The following is a 21,201-nucleotide window of genomic DNA, read 5'->3' as shown; positions in this document are numbered from 1 at the left end:
TACTGTTACTATAGCTTAGTGTCATTGCTTTTATTTGTGCCACAGTGCCAGCAGTTGTGTGCTTTTATACCATTAATGTAAAAAAAAAACCCAAGGAGAAAGACAAATAGAGTCAATGTCATCATGAAAATAGTTTTAAATTCAGATCCTATGAAAGCATCTTGGGGATGTGATCTAAGGACCACAGTTTGAGAATTGCTGCACTGAACAATTGCTTTTGTGCACTTAAACATGCAGCTCCCTTTGCCAGGAAAGAAATTGTTTCCCCAGACACCCATATGGTACCATGGTACCTTTCAGAGATGCTTTCCCTGATCACTCTGTATAAAATAATACCTCCACTTACCCCCTGCCTCCCATACCCCAACTCCTGGCACTTTTCATTTCCCTCTTTCTCTTTACCCTATTTAATCTTTCCACAGAGAAATTATCACTATTTACTTGATTGTTTTCTGTCTCTTTCAACTTGCATATAAATTTCTAAGGGCAACCTATTATCTCCACCTACTAGAATATTCCTTTATATGTGGCAGGTGCTCAATACATCTTAACTGGGTGAATGAATATAACTTATGATTTGATTCTAAGATTTTGGTTTGCTTAGACTGCTTTTTCAGTAGTTCATGTCTTAACTCCCTAGAAGAATAAAAACTCCCAAGAACAAGCTAATCTATGTTCCACATAGTCCCCCCAAAGATTTTGGCACAGGCCTTGGACATATTATGTGCATTCCCTTCCCCACGGAATAGTTGCAATATTACAACTCTGAGTAATGGCTATTTCCAAAAGATAGCACACATGTGGAATGGTAGACAATTGGCAAAATATTTTACTACTTCTTTCTGGTTTGCAACAATTTCTATTGTAGGAACACATATAAAAATGATGATATCTTGGCTCCCTGGCTCTGGGTGTCCTATCCAAATACATGCTGGGAGTAAAAAAGTCATTCTGATGTTGCTTTCTGGTTGGTTTTAAGCAGAAGGTTCTTGGTTGAACACACAAATATATATTTCAAAAATGAGAAGATTAGGCTCTGGCAGCCAAGATCCTTAAAAATACTCAATTCCTTTGACTTGTATTTCTGGGAACCAACGAGGCTTCCCTAGTGGCTCAGTACTAAAGAATCTGCATGCAAAGCAGGAAACACAGGTTTGATCCTTGGGGCAAGAAGATCCCCTGGGAAAGGAAATGGCAACTCACTCTAGTATTCTTGCCTGGGAAATCTCATGGGCAGAGGCGTCTGGGGGGCTACACATAGTCCATGGTCACTAAAGAGTCAGACATGACTGAGCAACTAAACAACAACAAATCTGAAGGACATGATTCTTAGAATTGAAACATGCTTAAATATGTTTATCAAAGCATTAGTGTAAAAGAATTTTGGAGCACCAAACCAAGGGATTAGGCAAACAACTGCATATCCATTCAACTAACTTATGTAATTACTAAAAATGATGACTAAGAAGACTTTGGAATAACAGAACAAGGGAGATGATATAATGTTAAGTGAAAAACAATATAAAACTTAACATAATTAAGCTGTATTTCAAAGAATTATTTCTAAAGACTAAAAACAAGAATAAAATATACAAATAGCTAACAATGGCAAAGGAGAGGAGGAAGGTGGGAAATTTAGAATAAGTGACTAGGTCCAGTAACAACAGACACTACCCTTCCATGCCTATTTAAATTACTAATCAGATAAAATACCTAAAACAGAGTCTTAATATATTAAGCTCTGAAAGGTAGCTTACACATCATCTAGCCTAATCTTTTTTTTTTTTTTGACAGATGGAGAAACTAGATATTATAGAAAAAAATACTTGCTCATGATCTTCCAGGACATTAATGGCTAAGCTGGAGCTGGAACCATGGACATTTGAACATGATGTGTGATTCTGAGGAAGTTACTTCATTTCTTTGCATTGTTGTTTTTTCATTTGTAAAACAGATAATGTGTGCTAAGTCGTTTCAGTCGTGTCCGACTCTTTCTTTGCAACCCTGTGGACTGCAGCCTGCCAGGCTCCTCTGTCCATGGGATTCTCCAGGCAAGAATACTGGAGTGGGTTGCCATAGTACTTTCCTAACGTGTTACTGTTAAGATTATATGAAATAACATATGATGAGACTACTATGGCACTGGCCACAAAGTGACCACAAACGTTAGAGCCTCTTTCCTTCTAACTGCTACATGGGAGGCAGAAGAGCAGAATAAAATGGGGAGCATTAGAAAAAAAAAGAAAAAGAGGAAAGCAGCCAAGGGGTACCCAAGGCAGAACAATGCTTGAGATCTGTTGGTGTGACTGAATCATTGTTTCAGTAGAAGATAGTCAATGGGAATCCTTTCCTAAAATCAGAGTGAGCCCACTTGAGTTGATAAAAGAGTATGGACAAGTCAGTGTCCTGCCTCCCTCTCCTCACCTTTTGCTCATCCCTCTCAGGCTAGTAATTACAATGAAATCATTCTGATGGTCTCCATTTCACAGCGGGTAATTTGGTCAGTATCTGTGACCAGCTGTGGTAGGAACTCCACACAAGCAGCAATTTCTAGCCTTTTAACCTAGTTCAAAGAAATGCCTATTTCTTCACATGCTAGTTTTTAATAATTCTGAGAACCTTTCATTCTTCTCCAAAATTGGCGATGTGCAATATGGCTAAGCATACAAAAGGGAAGTATATATTAATTAAAATAATAGATGTACAGTAATTATTTCAGTCCTTGAAATAAAAGGTTAACTAGAAATCAAGTTAGCCTGTCAGAATCTGGCTCAGAGTACTGTATCTTTAAAGATGTGAGAAACTGTATCTTTCATCATAAATTCACCTGGACAACTAGTCTTCTAGATTTGCAACTTTGTTGACTGATTTCAGATTAGTTTTCTGGTTTTTATACTGCCTATGCCTAAATCTGGCATTTTCTGCTGATGACACAGTCTATCTCTAACTCTGTATTTACTTCATTTAGTTTATTTTAGTTTGACATCAAAGTCCATGGTTTCTCCAGCATCTCCCCAGCATTTCAGTCTGCTTCCAGTTCAAAGATTCTTTAACACTAAAAGCATAAAAGAATGTGGCTCAAAAAAGAAAATGCCTTTTCCCAGAAAAATTGTCCTCTGAATGTCTCAAATTCATTTCTTTCACTCCAACCACTACCTTAAGTCAGATCCTCATTATCTCTTGCCTTGATCACTGAAATGGCCAACCAACTGGTCTCTTTGCCTCTAATTTACCCTCACCCATCATTACCACTATCCCTTGTCTTAACAGGTCATAAAGATCTGTCTAAAAAACAAGTATGATTACGTCACTCCTCTGATTAAAATCCTTCCATGGTCTCTTCTAACTTTTGGGTAAAGTCTCTTCTGAACAGGCCCTGCTTATTAATTTACATCATCTGGTTTTAGTTTTCCGACATAAGTTGTGTTTCAACTTTCAGAATCATTTTTTCCCCTTAGCTTGTGCCTTGTACATGTTAGTCCACCTGGAATGCCCTTTTCTATTACATCTCTAGTTGGCTAACAATTCTAGGCATCCTTCAGCAAATAACACAAATTCCAAGAAGCCTTTCCCAATCTTCCCTCTTTTTCACCTATTCAATTTGTATGGTATTATTTTGAACTTTATTTCTGGGTAATTCAAATATTTCCTTCTATTTTTGACAACAATCTTATAAGCACCTGCTTTTGTAATACACAAAAACTTAAACTCACCTTGCTTATCATCATACAAAAACATATCTAACCCAAATTTGGGTTAGTTTGGGTTATTTGGGTTAGTTTGATAGCTAACCCAAATAAAACTTGATGAGGTGCTGGGTCTCAATTTCTTTATTTACAAAATAACAGCTTTAGACTATAAAGTGATTCATATTTTTTTGAGAGCTTAGTATATGCTAGATGCTGTTCTAATACGCAAACTCATTTAACTCCTTACAACAATCATGTGAATAGGAATTATTATTGCCTTTAACTCATAAAGAAACTAAGACAGTGTTAAATAACTTGTTTAAAGTTACGCAGCTAGTAAATCTCTAAAAAGATACATTTTGAAACTTCTATGAGAATTCTATGGTTCTAAAAAACACCCAGATCTAAATAAGATGTAGAAAAAGTCAAATGAGCAACTGTTTCTACCTTATATTTTATTTATCTATATCTCATCTCCTCTAATAAATTACGTTCCCTGCTGTACATGCACTAGAAACTCAGTAAATATTTTTGAATGAGTTAACCGAATTCTCAGTTTTTTAGCATCATGTATTTCACTGAAAGCCAGGTGTAGGCCTACAAATATTACTGGGAAAGATTAAAAAAATCCAACTTCTCCTCAATGTTAATATGGAAAACAAAATTAACACTTTTCTGTTAGTTTTGATGGGGTTGGGGGTTAACTTACAACAAGTTAGTCTAGGCCTCCCAGGTGGCACTGGGAGGTAAAGAACCTGCTTGCCAATGCAGGAGATGTAAGAGACAGGTTTGACCCCTGGGGTGGCAAGATCCCCTGGAGAAGGAAATGAGAACTTAACTGCAGTATTCTTGCCTGGAGAATCCCATGGACAGAGGAGCCTGGCGGGCTACAGTCCGCAGCGCTGCAAAGAGTCAGACACGACTGAAACGACTTAGTGCGTGCATGTGCACGTGCACACACACACACGTCAGTCAAGATGAGAATGTTATTTTATTTTCAACATGGTTAACATAATTTTGGAAACAAAAACACACATAAATAAATATGAGAAAAAAGAAAAAAAAAGTGTGGTGATATGTTGTCACTAAAAAGCACAAGTAACCAAAGAATCTCCACAAGCTCCTATCCAAATAGGTTTCTAGGCCATACAAATCAGAGTCGGACTACCAGCTGCCATACCAGCACTGGGAAGAAAGGTCTGAGAAACCAGGATGCACTCAAAATATCCTGGGTGAGGGAGTCCTTGATCGCTCTGCCAATCCCTTTTATTTCCACAAAAGTTAAACTTCTTAGGAATACTTCAACTGGCACAGCTGCCTGCACAACTGTATATATAGGTGGTTCCACTCTATCATGAATGACTTCTCCTGTGAGAACTATTGTATTTCATTTTCTGCGGCTAAACAGCTGGCAGTAACTAGCCTAGAAAACTAACTTCCCTTGTCCAGATGTATAGTAACTAGTTATTGGTGTTTTGAAGGATTTATTTCCCAATCTTGATCTTTCTCATTAGACTCCCAACACACATTCCAAACTCATCCAAACCCCCAGCTGCTGGGGTAAAAAAGGCCCCTGGAGTTTCTGATAGATTCCACTATGCATTTCCAAAATCACAGATGGAAACTCCTCGTGTGAGAATCACACTTTGCAATTTTCAAAGAGCCTTAACATTCATCATTTCACTCAATCTTATTCACAATTATCTCAGACTTCTTTACCTAATGATTATCTCTAAAACTCCTTTGAGGCATGGAGAAGTGAAGTGTGGTGTAACAGAAAGAAAAGGATTTTGAAGTCAGAAACCATTAGGTTCAAAATCTTGCAAATCACTTAACTTCCCTGAGCTATGAGCTATGAGGTTTACTTGAGATAAAGTTTGAGGATATGGATGTGATAAGCACTGCATCTGATATGACCTAAGGATTCAACAAATTTTAGTTCTTATTCCTCTCAGGAAACTTCCTGAGCCTCAGTTTTTTCAAAGGTAAAAGAAAGTCATAGACCCTATAGTGGGTTTGTGAGAGTCACTGAATAATGTATCAAAGGGTCTGCTGTATCGTAGACCTTATATCAGTTCAGTCACTCAGCTGTGTCCAACTCTTTGTGACTCTATGGACTTCACCAACTCCCAGAGCTTGCTCAAACTCAAGTCCATTGAGCCAGTGATGCCATCCAACCATCTCATCCTCTGTCGTCCCATTTTCCTCCTGCCTTCAATCTTTCCCAACCTCAGGGTCTTTTCCAGTCAGTCAGTTCTTCGCATCAGGTAGCCAAAGTATTGGAGCTTCCACTTCAGCATCAGTCCTTCCAATGAAAATTCAGGACTGATTTCCTTTAGGATTGATTGGTTTGATCTCCTTGCAGTCTGCAAGGAGAGAGCTGTGAAGGGACTCTCAAGAGTCTTCTCTAACACCACAATTCAAAAACATCAATTCTCTGGCGCTCAGCTTTCTTTACAGTCTAACTCTCACATCCAAACATGACTACTGGAAAAACCATAGCTTTGACTAGACAGACCTTTGTTGGCAAAGTAATGTCTCTGCTTTTTAATATGCTTTCTAGGTTGGTCAGAGCTTTTCTTCCAAGGAGCAAGTGTCTTTTAATTTCATGGCTGCACTCACCATCTGCAATGATTTTGGAGCCCCCAAAATAAATCTGTCACTGTTTCCATTGTTTCCCCCTCTATTTGCCATGAAGCGATGGGACCGGATGCCATGATATGAGTTTTCTGAATGCTGAGTTTTAAGCTAGCTTTTTCATTCTCCTCTTTCACTTTCATCAAGAGTTCTTTGCTTTCTGCCATAAGGGTAGTGTCATCTGAGTATCTGAGGTTATTGATATTTCTCCTGGCAATCTTGATTCCAGCTCGTGCTTCATCCAGCCCAGCATTTTGCATGATGTACTCTCGTATGGGTTTGGTAAATGTTAACTTCCTTTCTTATTAAAATGGTTGCTCATTGAACATCCTTCTAAACAACATTATAGGCTTCCCAGATGGCTGAGTGGTAAAGAATCCACCTGCCAATGCAGGAGCTGCAGGAGACTCGGGTTCAATCCTTGGGTTGGGAAAATCCCTTGGAAGAGGAAATGGCAGCCCACTTCAGTATTCTTGCCAGGATAATTCCATGGACAGAGGGGCCTGATGGGGTCACAGACAGTCAGACACGACTGAGCAACTGACCACGCATGGAAACATTATAAAACATAATTAATATAGTCCTAAATACCAGATACAATTGTCTTGTAGAAATTTTAGAATTGGGGCTATGACTTAAATCCAGTGCTTTAAAGCTTTTTACTTTGTACTAGACTGCAGTGGATTCACAATGTTGCACTAGCTTCAGGTGTACAGCAAAGCAATCAGGCACACACAGACACACGTCCACTCCACTGCAGATTCCTTCCCCATCACACAGTTAAAGAACACTGAGCAGAGTTCTCTGTGCTTTACAGTAGGTGGAACCTACATTCTTTGGAACCTTCATGGGAAGTTCCAAATAATTCTGAATCCATAGTTGTTGTTCAGTCACTAAATCACGTCCGACTCTCTGTGACCCAGTGAACTGCAGCACACCAGGCTCCCCTGTCTGTCACTCTCTCTCAGAGTTTGCTCAAACTAATGTCCAGTAAGTCTGTGCTATCAAACCATTTCATCCTCTGTCACCCCCTTCTTTTTCCAATGAGTCAGCTCTTTGCATCAGGTGGCCAAAGTATTGGAGTTTCAGCTTCAGCATCAGTCCTTCCAATGAATATTCAGGGTTGATTTCCTTTAGGATTGACTGGTTTGATCTCCTTGCAGTCCAAGGGACTCTTAGAAGTATTCTCCAGCACCCCAGTTCAAAAGCATCAATTCTTCAGTGCTCAGCCTTCTTTATGGTCCAACTCTCACATCTGAACGTGACTGTTGGAAAAATCATAGCTTTCACAAGTGGACCTTTGTCAGCAAAGTCTACAGTATATTCTGAATTTTAAATCTACAGCATACTCTGAATATTGACCATGTGTACACGACTGAATTCAATTCTAGGGCAGGCTTCCATGTTTCTGCAGAGGAGATACTGTAAGATCCTTACTGATTTGAATCAAGAAGTTATCATGGAGAAAGAAGAGGAATTCTCCTATATGATGAAAACTTTTCCTGAGGAAAATACTTGGTTTATTACAACTTGGGTACTTTGATAAAAGATAAGTGTAAAAGCATTTTCTAAATCTTGTGAATTACCACCTGTACCCCTCAGTCTTAAAAAAAAGATTTATTAGAAAACTCCCTTACCTAACATGACCATTATGTCCTGAAGTTTGGTTCAATTTGTGCTGAGACTCAATAAGGGGTTAATTAAACATCTACTGTGACCATTTGAGAATATAAAAATTGAAAAACTGCAATCCCTTATCTTCAACTCTTCAACAAGTTAGGTCACAGCATAGTTACCTTTTAAGGGAAGCTAGAGTGCCACTCTATTCTGCACTAGCTGGACTATTCCCAACACTGGAGCTTATTCTTAAGAACAACATCAACCAAAATGGATCAAGAATAGAGTCCAAGTGGACGAGGGCCTTAGAAACTACCCAGTTTCAGAAATATATGAGGGAAAAAAAAGAACTTGAGGAGCAAGAGTATCGAGTGTGCTCTGAAAACGTTTAAAGTGACACAAGAAACAAAAATAGAGCCAAAGGATAGACACTGGGGGAAAGCAGATTTCAGCTCAAAATTAAAAAGAACACTTTTAGCCACTAGAGCTATCATAAATGGAAGGAATGTGCTCCTTTGGTAGGGTACAATCTCTGTCTTTGGAAGAATTCAAGTAAGGGATGGATGAGTATTTACAGAGTATGCTCTCAAGGAGCATCCTGAATTAGGTGGGACATTGAATTTGAGGACTTCTGAGGTTTACTCTAACCCTGAGATTCTAGGGTCCTATAACTTTTTACATTCCTGACATCTCATATTTCATAGTAAGGTAACAATCTGTATCTTAACCAAAGTCACTTCTAGATAGGAGATAACATGGTCAAGAGTGACTCTGAATTCTTTACATATTGGAAAGATGTTAGGCTCACATTGGTGGATACAAGTTTTCCAAGATCCTAATACTTACTTGTAAGTTTAAGTTTATCATTTTACAGGTTGTCCTTCTTGAAGTGACCTTCTCACTTAATGTTGGAGAAAGTGTCTGCCAAACAGTCAAGTCAGTTGTTCTGTTAAATAAAGATGATGTTCCATGAAAAAGGTAGCTACTTCAGTTTGCAACTCAGTCACATAAGTGCCTCACTTCTTCCTAAGACAACATTATATTTGATTATTTTAAGCACGGAGAAACCAAACTCACGAGGTTAAAAGATTTGTCAAAGGACACACAACTAAAGCTAGGATTTGAATCTAGATCTTTCAGTCTCCGAATTCCATACACTTTTCACTATATTACCGTGAAACCAATAAACAAGAGCATATCCCCAAATAAAGGAAGAACTAAACATGCCCAGTTATAATAATGAAGGGCATCAGGGAACTTCGGACTTCTATGTCTCCAATAATCCTCAGAGGAGTCTTAGCTGCCCCCAAAGAATTCATTACCAGATTTTTCCTCTTTAGAGCAACAACACAGCATATGGAATTGGAAATTGATTCATAAGTCCAGCTTGTGTGTGTGTGTGTGCACCCACATGTGCATGTGGGTCCACACGACATAGAACATGAATAATGGAAAAGAAAAAAGAACAGGGGGAAATCCATTTGGTTTATCAGTTTCCTGGACTGGGATCGTGTTTTCATTCACAGCAGCGTATCACTGGCCTTGGCACAGTAATTTAGGGGATGTGTTCTTTATTAGCTTTCCTCAGCTTGGCTGGGTTCAGCTATATACTGCCAGCTGGGCTGATGCCAAGGCTGAAACTCCACTGCTCCAAATTCCAGTTCACATAAAAAAGCATGGGTTACCTCCTGCTCCTATCTAGCAGAGTTAACACATTCAGTTCCCCACATCTAGCTCCTTCTCTCTCTCCTGACTATTACTCCCACAGCATGAATAAAGGACTTCTAAAACCAAAAAGACATTTCACATTTTCCTGAGGCCTTCTCCAAATGACAAATCTGTAGACAGTAAGAAGAACAGAAGGAAGATAAAATTACCCACGACAGGCCCAGAGCCAACTTCAAAAGCCTTACATTACTGAGACTCAAAGGAGTGTCTGGGGCAATAGGTAAGAGGATTCAGGAACAATTTCAGCAAGTGGAGAGCTATATTCTCAGAAGATGGTCTGCTACTGTGTCTGGTCAAGTCTAAGTCGCTTAAAGAGGTGACATAAAAGTACACTGTGATGAAGCACCTGCCGGTCAGCCATATACTCAAATGAACACACTCCACCTTTCCTGAACATAGGACTATTTAAAAAACTTACAGTCAAACTCCTGCCTTCCTGCCATGTCACCCTCATAATCTTCTGTTTTTCTTTGCTCCTTTTAAGAGTTTGCCCAGTTTCCCTCATCTTCCTGATATATTGGGTTGGCCAAAAAGTTCATTAAGGTTTTTCCATATTATCTTATGAAAAACTTGAACCAACTTTTTGGCCAACCTAATACATGAAAGTTTATGTTTTGTTTGTCTCCTAGTAAGTTGTTACTGAGATGCAGAAAATCTCATTTGTAATTGTAGTATTTCCTCAAAAATTAAGGGGGAAAATGTAAAATACAGAGTTTATATTACTGGTTTCCAATATGACTATTAACCACCTACACTTATCATTTATCACTTAATGGAAAATAGGTGGGGAAAATGTGGAAACAGATTGGATTTCATTTTCTTGGGCTCCAAAATCACTGCGTATGGTGAGTGCAGCCACGAAATTAAAAGACGCTTGCTCCTTGGAGGAATAGCTATGTCAAATCTAGATAGCGTTTTAAAAAGCAGAGACATCACTTTGTCAGCAAAGGTCCGTATAGTCAAAGCTATGATTTTTCCAGGAATCATGTATGGATGCGAGATCTGGACCATAAAGAAGGCTGAACACCAAAGAATTGACGCTTTTGAACTGTGGTGCTGGAGAAGACTCTTGAGAGACCCTTGGACAGCAAGGAGATCAAACCAGTCAATCCTAAAGGAAATCAACCCTGAGTATTCATTGGAAGGACTGATGCTGAAGCGGAAGCTCCAATACTTTGGCCACCTGATGCAAAGAACTGACTCACTGGAAAAAACCCTGATGCTGGAAAAAATTGAGGGCAAGACGAGAATGGGTGAGAGAGGATGAGATGGTTGGATGGCATCACTGACTCAAAGGACAGGAGTTTGAGGAAACTCAGGGAGAAAGTGATGGACAGAGAAGCCAGGCAGGCTGCAGTTCATAGGGTCAGAAAGAGTTGGACATGACTTAGTGACTGAATGACAACAATTAACAACACATTTAAAACAGGGAATTTTCTAAGTTGATATATATTGATGCTGGCACACAGTAGGTGTTAACAAAAGCTTGCCAGAGAAAACTACATGGATCCAAGTATTTTCAAGGAAATAGCAGGTGTGGTCAAATTTATGAACTGTCTAAATCACATCTCATTACTTCCAGGAGTTTGAGAGATGCCAGTTGTTTCATTATGCATGCCAGAAAATTGCTACCACTCTCAGGCATCTGTGGTTGGTGAAGGCAGGAGAGAGAACTGGGCAGGGCCAAGAGCCAGCTTAAGAAAGCTGGAAGAGAGACATGGGGCTTTTCTGTCCCTTGAGCAGATATAATTAGGATCAGTGAGAGAACCCAGATCCCCCGCTTCGTAATGTAATGCCACTGATTTAATTTCCTCATATTCCCATTTCTACTTATGGACCATCAGCATACAATCAAGAGAAAAGCAGTTATGGGAGCATTAGTTCACTGGTACAAACCTCATCTCATAAATATATTTATTTTTCCTGACCAAAATAGAGCACTTAAGTGTCTCTGTGTGCAGTTCCCTTCTCTTGGGATGTCTAGACATCTAAATTCAGATATAACTAACAGATGGGGGGCATCTACTCTGTGCTACATGCATTTGCACATCCATTTTCTCATTTCAACCACTGAATCAACCTGGGAGGTAGGTACTTCTTTACAATCTTCATTGAGCCTAACACTGCTAAGATTGGGGAAAAAAAAAAGTGAAAGTGTTAGTTGCTCAGTTGTGTTCAACTCTTTGAGACCCTATGATCTGTAGCCTGCTAGGCTCTTCTAATTCATGTCCATGGAATTCTCCAGGCAAGAATACTGGAGTAGGTAGCCATTCCCTTCTTTAGGGGTGATTCCCTGGTAGCTCAGACAGTAAAGCATCTGCCTACAATGCAGGAGATCCCTGGGTTGGGAAGATCCTCTGGAGAAGGAAACGGCAACCCACTCCAGTATTCATGCCTGGAAAATCCCATGTACCGAGGAGCCTGGTAGACTACAGTCCATGGGGTCGCAACAAATAGGACACGACTGAGTGACTTCACTTCACTTCACTTCCCTTCTTTAGGCAATCTTCCCAATCCAGGGTTCGAACTCAGGTTGCCTGCACTGCAGGCAGATTCTTTACCATCTGAGATATGAGGGAAGAGGGGGCTGTTCTACAATTATTGTGTAGATGGATGAATAAAGGTCAGAGTTTCTAGATGCAATTAAAGTACAACGCCAAAGCTGGAATAATGACAAAGATATTGTGTGTATGTGTGTGTAGGGAGGAATTGGTATATTCAATAAAGGCAAAGCTCGGAACTAGTTATGTCTGAGAGGGAAAAAGGGAAAACTGCCAAATAGCCAAGCAGTGGTCCTCATTAAGGGTACTGAAGAATTTGATTCACTTATTAATCAACAGGCTCATGCCTTTTCTGACAGGGCTACTGAACACACCTTCTCAGGAGACAGGAAGAATATACCGGTTGCTTGAAGCTTCCTGTAGAGAGGACATTCTCCTGTTTGCTGTGGCTTAGTAGTAAAAGAATTTGGGTGGAAGGGCAGGGGGTATTCCAGGTGTAAAGGTGTAAGTGTGTTTTGTGATAGAGAGGTGAGTGAACATGAGTTCAAAGATATCCCTTTCTGGAGATGAGAGCCCTTTGTCACTCTTACTTTTGGCCACAAGTTTCCAAGACTTTAAACAGAACAATAGTTTAAATAAATTTTAATCTGCCTTTAAAATTATAGTAGCCCTCTCACTTTTGTACCTCAGCAAATAATGGCTTTAGATGATGGTGAACAGAAATGAAATCAGAAAATATAGCATGATTTATTTCCATTCAATAAATATTACTGAATAACTACTATGGGCCAAGTGCTGGGGATATAAAGATGAAGTTAATAAATTGGTCCCACTTAACAAGGACTCCAAGTAGACATGAATCCTAACCTTCTAGACAGGGTAGAAAGAATTATCTTCATACAAAAAAACTAGCATTATTTTACAGGCTGCAGAGATAACTTTGTTAAATAAATAAATCAGCTGTGATAGGTGTTGAAATAAACTTTAAGAACTTACATTTCAGCTTCTTTATTCAAAGACTATCCCCTCGCCCCATCTTATCTTCTCACCACTCTCCACTGGCCTGGGAGTGTGAGTACACACTCACAAAACTATAAACTCTAAAGGCAGGATTCCTACAAATTTATCCAATGACTAGCCCCTAGTCATGACAATAGTTAAACCTGAATGAATGGCTGGTTGAAGAAAATCAGGACTTTAGTTGACCAACAGCCTCAGTTGTGTTATTCTTGCCTCTACTTAGTTTTTCCCTGCACAGTTTAGGATTCCAATTTAACCAACTCTCTCTTTCTGACCCAGAATTACAAAGTGATTATAATATAATTTCCTATGTAGTTTTACAACAGAAGGAAACATCCATCCATAAAGTATGGGACACACTTTTAAATGTTACACAGAGGAAAAAAGGAAGAGGTATTCTGAAAGCTTTGTTTTTAAGTATCAAATTCTTACTCTCCAGGTCAGAGTAATACTCCTGTGGCACTTCAGCTACAGCACTAAATCAGATTTTGAAACATTCTCTTTCTATGACACCACAGGTAGCAAGGGTAGACCAAAAGGGCAAAGGAGGCCTTTACTCCATTTACTCCAACAGGTGTGCTCAAGGGCCACACTTCTACTGGACCCCCATATCTGCATTAGCATAGAGTAGCCAGACCAAGCTTGCACTGTATGAAGCGCAAGAGACTTGGTGTACAATCCAGAATAATAATATACAATAAAATATATAATAAAAATATAAACATGAAGTAGCTTGGATCTCATTATATAGGAAGCTAAGCTATAATCTGAAACTGTCTTGCCCACCTGCAATCAGAACAAAGGAGAGGGGAGTTAATTAGATTATTAAATGCCTAATTAACATTATAGTCACACCAAGTGGACTAAGCTCTTTATTCGGTTTTTTAATTTTAAAAAGTAAAGTTTATCTGTTTTCTTCTAAGTCAGATACAAAAAGAGCGATCAGCTAAAAAAAAAAGCTTTTGCTTTTTATAACCAGTACCCTGGATTAACTGCAAGCTTAGCATTTGAAGCCCATCAGAAGTGGCTTGGCCCAGGAGTTTAGGACCTAAAAAAGTTTACTACTGGCTTTGCAAAGGAGAAACAGTTAGCATGAAGTATCCCCTTAGAGAGGCAGAGCCCTATGTGGCTGGGGTACAGACATAGGTAGGGGCGAGATGAGCATCTGGGATCAGGTAGAAGACAGTCATAGGAGTCATCTTTTACCCATCATCAAGGTCAGGAACCTGAACAGTACACAGGGGTAGTAGGATGCTCAAGGATCATCTAGTTCAATCTCTTGCTTTAGGAATGACTTGCTCAAAGACATAAAACACATCTGCGTCCAGCTGGGACTAGACTTCCGTTCAATTCTCTGATGTTACACTACATTGCTTATGACAAAACCCAAGGTCTCAAATGAAGCTTTGAAGAGAGCCCAAAGGAGAATGGGAGAACATAGGGGAGACTGTGAAGATAATATGGCTAAAGTGAGGGCCTTGATAGCTGACCTTACTAAAATCTCCATGGCTTCTCCCTCTAGACTCAGATGTCAACAGAACTAACTCACTTAATCCTTTGAACTTTGCTTTTCTTATAAATAGAATGTATCTGACTATAACACTGAGTTCAAAGTTAGCAAAAGATACAAAGGAATAATGTGTGTAAAAGAACATTAAATGAATATTGGTATTTTTCCCACTCACTGTGGGCAAGAAACAATCATATAGTACCTGAATTTCTTAACATTTGCACACTAATGACCAGAAGGTAGAAAAGAAAGAGGAGATAGGATGATTAGAAAGAGAACAGGCTTATACATAGAGAACATCTTGTTTTGTGAAATGATTGAGTAATCACATTTTTTCCAAGTTGTATCACTTGTTTCTCAGCCAGGACACTGAGTGGCCCAAGTTCTGCTATTACTAAAAGCTGCATTATAAAATCAACTGAGGGTGTGAGGTGGGGGAGGAGACAGTTGTTGGAGGAAACAGTCCAGCTGCTGGGATAAGGACTGAAGGTCCTGATCTGGAAATGCCAACTGGAATAACCTCCTACCCTCTGAGCTGGTCCTTCTGGTCATCCGTTAAAAATCTAAAATCTCAGGAGACACACTGGAGAGAAGGAGAAGAGCCAGCAAACACCTCTGGAGTCATCGGCCACACGGTGGGCCGTATTTCTCATCAGCATGATGTGCAGTCAGAAAAAAATGTGAGTCCAGAAGGCTCTCCTGCTCCCCTGGCTTTTGAGAATCACCCAATTGCTCTAGGAGACTTACCAGTCAAAATAGCAGAGTTACTCTAACCAAGGAAGGAAGAAACTCAACCTACTAACTGAATATGGCTGGGAGCGTCAAGGCTTATCCTGTTTTAGTCTCAAGTAAGCAAAAATGACTCCACTATTACTTTCAAGGCACTTCTTTTCCTGCTACTTCCACAGAGATATTATCTCACAGACTCTGTAGAGGGAGGGCAATGGATGTCTCACACTGACCCCACATTTGTTTCTTGGAGCATTTAGAGGAGTAGCACTTTTCCAAGGCAGAAAGTCTGTCTTCTCTCCTCCATGCTGCCCCCATCTCAAGTTCTCTCCACTCAGTGCCACCAACCTAATCCAAGCAACCCTATATTTTCCTTGTCCACAGTCACCATGATACAACCCATTTTCTATAAACCAGCCCAAATGAGGTCCTAAATAACAGTTTTATTGATCTGTACTTCACATACCATAAAATTCACCTTTTAAAGTGCGTAATTCAGTGTTTTTAGCAAACTCAGAGTTGTGGGAATATCATCCCTGACTTTAGAACATATTCATCATCCCCAAAAGAAATCTCATACCCATTAGCAGTCACTTCCCATTTCTTCTTCTTCCAAAGCCCCTAAAACCACTATTTTGTCTCTCAGTTTTGCCTATTCTGGACATTTCATATAACTGCAATTATACAATGTGTGGTCTTTAGTGATTGGCCTTTTCACTTAGAATAATGTTTTTAAGGTACATTTATGTTGTAGCACAAATCAGTACTTCATTCTTTTTTTATTGCCAATAACTAATTTATTTCATGTGAATATAACACATTGTATTCATCTTTTCATCAGATGGACAGTGGGCTATTTCAATTTTTTGGCCGTTAGGAATAATGCTGCCATAAAGTTCAAGTTACATTTTTGTGTGGACATATGATTTCTATTCTCTTGGGTATATACCTATAAGTAGACTTGCGAGGTCACAGGTAACTCTATGTTTAACATTTTGAGAAACTTCCAAACTGTTTTCAAAGTGGCTGCAGCAGTTTAGAATCTCACCAGAAACATGAGAGTTCCAATTTCTCTACATTCTCACTAATACTTACTACTGTCTGTCTGTAGATTATATCCATACCCATGGGTGTAAAGTGGTATCTCAACATGGCTTGGATTTGCATTTCAAATGACTACTGATGTTGAGTATCTTTTCAAGTGCTTACTGACCTTTTGTATATTTCCTTAGGAGAAATGTTTAAGTCCTTTGCCTATCTTCTCAACTGGGTTATTTATCTTCTTTATTGTTCAGTCATACATGCTCTTTTGTATTCTTGGACACAAGTCCAAGTGTTTTTTTTTTTTAAGTAAATCAGATTTTGTTACTCCTTCTAATGATTCCCCATTATGTTTAGAATAAAATCCAAATTATCACTCTGGCTTATAAGGTCCTACATGATTGTGGCACTTTCCCCTCCCACGGTACACTGTAGTCAGAGCAGTACTCTTTCTGCCCTTGAAACATAATAAGCTCATTCATGTCTCAATACCATTGTAAGTATGTCACATCTGCTTGCTTGGAATTCTCTTTCCTTGCATGACTTCTTTTTGTCATCGAATTCAAATATCAATCATCTTTTTGGACAATTTTTCCTAAAAAGAAATTGTATCCAAAAAGCTCCCCCTCCACAAAAAGGAACAGCAAACTTTTGGGGATGCTGGATATGTTCATTATCTTGACTAAGTAATGGTTTCATGGATATATATATATGTCAAAACTTTTCAAACTGTATACTTTAAATATGTGCAACTTATTTTACTTAAATTATATTCAATAAAGCTGTTAAATGAATCCCTTCACAGTCACTATCTTTTTTTTTTTTTTGATAGTATGGATACTTTTTTTTTTCCCATTTATTTTTATTAGTTGGAGACTAATTACTTTACAGTATTGTAGTGGTTTTTGCCATACTGGGATGACCCAGAGGGATGGGATGGGGAGGGAGGTGGGAGGGGGGTTCAGGATGGGGAACACATGTAAATCCACAGTCACTATCTTATGATACTTTATTTCCTTAGGAAAAAACTGTCTATCTGAAATCATCTTGTTTATTTCTTGATTTAAATTTTTATTGACTATTTCATCCCTCTAAAATGAAAGCGTCATGAGGGCACTTGATGAATGCTTTTCATCTTTGTGGCTACTGTATCCTCAGTTTGGCCCACAATTAGGTACTACATAAATATTTGGCTAATTGAATGAATGAATCTGATAGAGGTTTAGAAATGAAACCCACAGACAACAGGAAGGGTGACTTTCTATTCTCTCAGATTTACCAGTACTTTTAGGAATGAGATTCTTACTATTTATTTTCTTTATTAAGAGCTACCTCAAACTTTATCCTGGATGTTCTCCAACATCATGACCATCAGAAATATCATTGACTGTTCACTACTCTGTGGTACTATTCTAGTACTTTATGTATACTCTCCCATTAGTAGCAGTTATAATAATAATAATATAGCATATTACATAGTAATTATAATAAATACTAGTAATTATGTTAATATAGAATAACAGCAGAAGTAATACAATAAAAACATTTGTTTAGCATTTGGTGTTTGCCAGACATTATGTAAGCATTTTGCCCATGTAATCTCATTTATAAAGTAGGTATTCTTTTACAGATGAGGAATTTTGAGGTTTAGAGAGGTCAACTAACTGACCAAAAAGCCACACAGCTGGGAAAAGGCAGAGATGGACTTCAAATCTAAGTCTATCTTACATCTAAGCCCATGATTTTTCCATTAAACTACAGTGCTGGTTAAGTATTTTTATGTAATACAATGTTACTCCAGCTCAATTACAAAGATGGGATGTTCACCTCAAGAATGATACTATTCAAACTCTGGAACAGTCCAGGAATAAGAGTAAGAGAGACCAGAAGCTAGTTGCCTGAGAATAAACCAAGCTATTTGAGCAAGGAAATATTACTTTATGCCAAACTCCATGTCTATCCTCACGTGATGTTTAAATTCTTTCTGTTTCTGACTACTCTTGACTAGATGTTGGTTTTTAGCCCTAGTTGTTGGCCCCTGATCCTTCTTTGCCTGTGAGTGAGGTTTACTGGTGAAGGTATGCTGACCATGAGAGATCTAGGTAGGCTCCCTTAGCAACTTGGGTTCCGACTTTACAAGCCTTTACCTTTAGTGCCAGGTGGCTGCAGGTTGTCTCCAGTCAAGGAACACCAGCCCACAGGGAAGATGTCACGGGAGTCAAAGCGGCACCAGTAGTCAAAGGCCCCTCGCCACCCATCGAAAGTGACAAGGACCTCTGAGCCCCGCACTTCCCCAATAGTGGCTGGGCAAATGAAATGAGGGTTCTTCCTGTCCACAGCTTCTAGCTTCATTCCCATTTTGAAGAAGTTGTGAGAAGGTGACGGTGGTTCCTAGATGAGAGACAAGACATATACAGACCTAGACACAGAGAGAGAGGCTATGTATGCCTAGAGACTGGTACTTCATTTGGATGCTTAGAAAGTGCTATATAAGATTTACAGTGGAACTTTAGACTTTCCTTTAAATGAATTTCAAAGTATACCAAAGTATTACTTTGTTAATTCTAATATTTTAACATCTGTGCTTCAAGTCTTTTTTTTTTCAAGAAATAAAAGGTAACAGATAAGGCTGAATCCTCCACTGTGCCTTTCCCCATGCATATTTTTATACTTTACTATGTGTGTGTATGCTGCTGCTGCTAGGTCACTTCAGTCATGTTCGACTCTGTGCGACCCCATAGACGGCAGCCCACCAGGCTACCCTGTCCCTGGGATTCTCCAGGCAAGAATACTGGAGTGGGTTGCCATTCCTTCTCCAATGCATGAAAGTGAAAAGTGAAAGTGAAAGTGAAGTCGTGTCCGACTCTTAGCGACCCCGTGGACCGCAGCCTACCAGGCTCCTCCGTCCATGGGATTTTCCAGGCAAGAGTACTGGAGTGGGGTGCCGTTACCTTCTCCGTGTGTGTGTGTGTGTGTGTATATATATATATATATATATATATATATAATTTGCATATTTTAAAATTTTATATAAATAGCATTATAGTGAACATATCATTCTACAACTTGCTTTTTTTGTTCAACACTATGTTTTTGAAATGTATCTATGTTGTAAATGTAGCTGTAGTTTAACTGCTAATAGTACTCCGTTATATCATAATTTATTTCCTCTCTTTTGACAGACATGTAATGTTGTTTTGAATTGTTTACTATTTCAAAAGAGTTTTCACAGCCATTCTTACAGTTGTTTCTTTTTTCATATGTGGGAAGATTTTTTCAGCATGTATACCTAAGAGTAGAATTGTTGCATTATAGGATAAATATATGGGCTTCCCTGATAGCTCAGATGGTAGAGAATCTGCCTATGATACAGGAGACCCAGGTTCAATCCCTGGGTTAGGAAGATCCCCTGGAGAAGGGAATGGCTACCCACTCTAGTATTCTTGCCTGGAGAATTCATCTTCCACTTTATTAAATATTGTTAAACTGCCCTCTAAAGCAGCTATAACACTATAAACTCTCTCCAGTAGTGTAGCTAGTTCTTGGGTGCCAATTTGCAATGCAGTTGCATAGAGTTTCCAAAAAATTGTTGTACACTCTGTTTCCCTTTGTCTTACTGTCTGATCCTGTACCAATAACATAGTCTTATTAAATGGGTATCTGGAAGAAAAAGTCCCCCTACTTTGTTATTGTTCACTATTGTTTTGGCTATTCTTTCTCCTCGATCTTTCATACGAATTTCAGGATCAGTTCTTCAAGTTCCACAGAAAAATCCTATTTGTATTTTGACTGGAATCCCAGTGAATTTATAATTTGGGAAAAAATAACTTCTGTATGATATTGAGCCTTTCCTTCCATGAACGTAGCATTTTCCATATGTTAAGTATTCTTTAATGGAGGTTTCATCTTCAGTATAAGTTTAAAAATTCCTTATAAATATCTTATATTTTACTAACATTTTTCTAGCCATACTGTAACCAATTGCTGTCTTAAAGAGTATCTTCAAAAATTTCATTTTCAAACCACTTGCTAAATAGGAATGACTTTATTTTTTAAAATGGATTTAAACTGATGAAGAACTGATGCTTTTGAACTGTGGTGTTGGAGAAGACTCTTGAGAGTCCCTTGGACTGCAAGGAGATCCAGCCAGTCCATCCTAAAGGAAATCAGTCCTGAATATTCAGTGGAAGGACTGATGTTGAAGCTGAAACTCCAATACTTTGGCCACCTGATGAGAAGAGCTGACGCATCTGAAAAGACCCTGATGCTGGGAAAAACTGAAGGCAGGAGGAGAAGGGGACAACAGAGGATGAGATGGTTGGATGGCATCACCGACTCAATGGACATGAGTTTGAGTAAACTCGGGGAGCTGGTGATGGACAGGGAAGCCTGGCATGCTGCAGTCCATGGGGTCACAAAGAGTGGGACACAACTGAGCAACTGAACTGAACTGACTTGATTTATAACTGATTAGCTTATGCTGATTGATACTTTTTTGTCCTATAATTTTTTCTTATCTATTTGATTTATCAATTATTGAGAGATGTGTATTAAAATACCCTCTAATAATTGTGGATTTTCTAATTTTTCCATGTAATTCTGTAAAATTTTGCTTTATCTATTTTGAGGCTATGGTTTTTAGGAGCATGTATAACTTTTATCTTCTTAGTGACCTATTTTTTTTTTAATCATTAGATAGTAACTTCTTTAATGCTTTTTAGCACCAAAG

General features: G+C 38.8%; 1 protein-coding gene across 14 annotated transcripts in view; it reads right to left on the bottom strand.

Moving 5' to 3' along the window:
• The window catches only part of SCMH1 (Scm polycomb group protein homolog 1), a 208,562-nt gene that overhangs the window by 64,750 nt on the left and 122,611 nt on the right, over positions 1-21,201 (bottom strand). For all 14 annotated transcript variants that reach the window (XM_043878676.1, XM_043878678.1, XM_043878682.1 and 11 more), the window contains one exon: positions 18,620-18,863. In XM_043878676.1, coding sequence (XP_043734611.1) covers positions 18,620-18,863 — 244 coding nt within the window. The remainder of the gene's footprint in view (positions 1-18,619; positions 18,864-21,201) is intronic.

The sequence above is a fragment of the Cervus elaphus genome, chromosome 20, assembly GCF_910594005.1.
Source record: "Cervus elaphus chromosome 20, mCerEla1.1, whole genome shotgun sequence".
NCBI classification, from domain to species: domain Eukaryota; kingdom Metazoa; phylum Chordata; class Mammalia; order Artiodactyla; family Cervidae; genus Cervus; species Cervus elaphus.
This window is presented reverse-complemented; position numbering and strand designations above follow the sequence as displayed.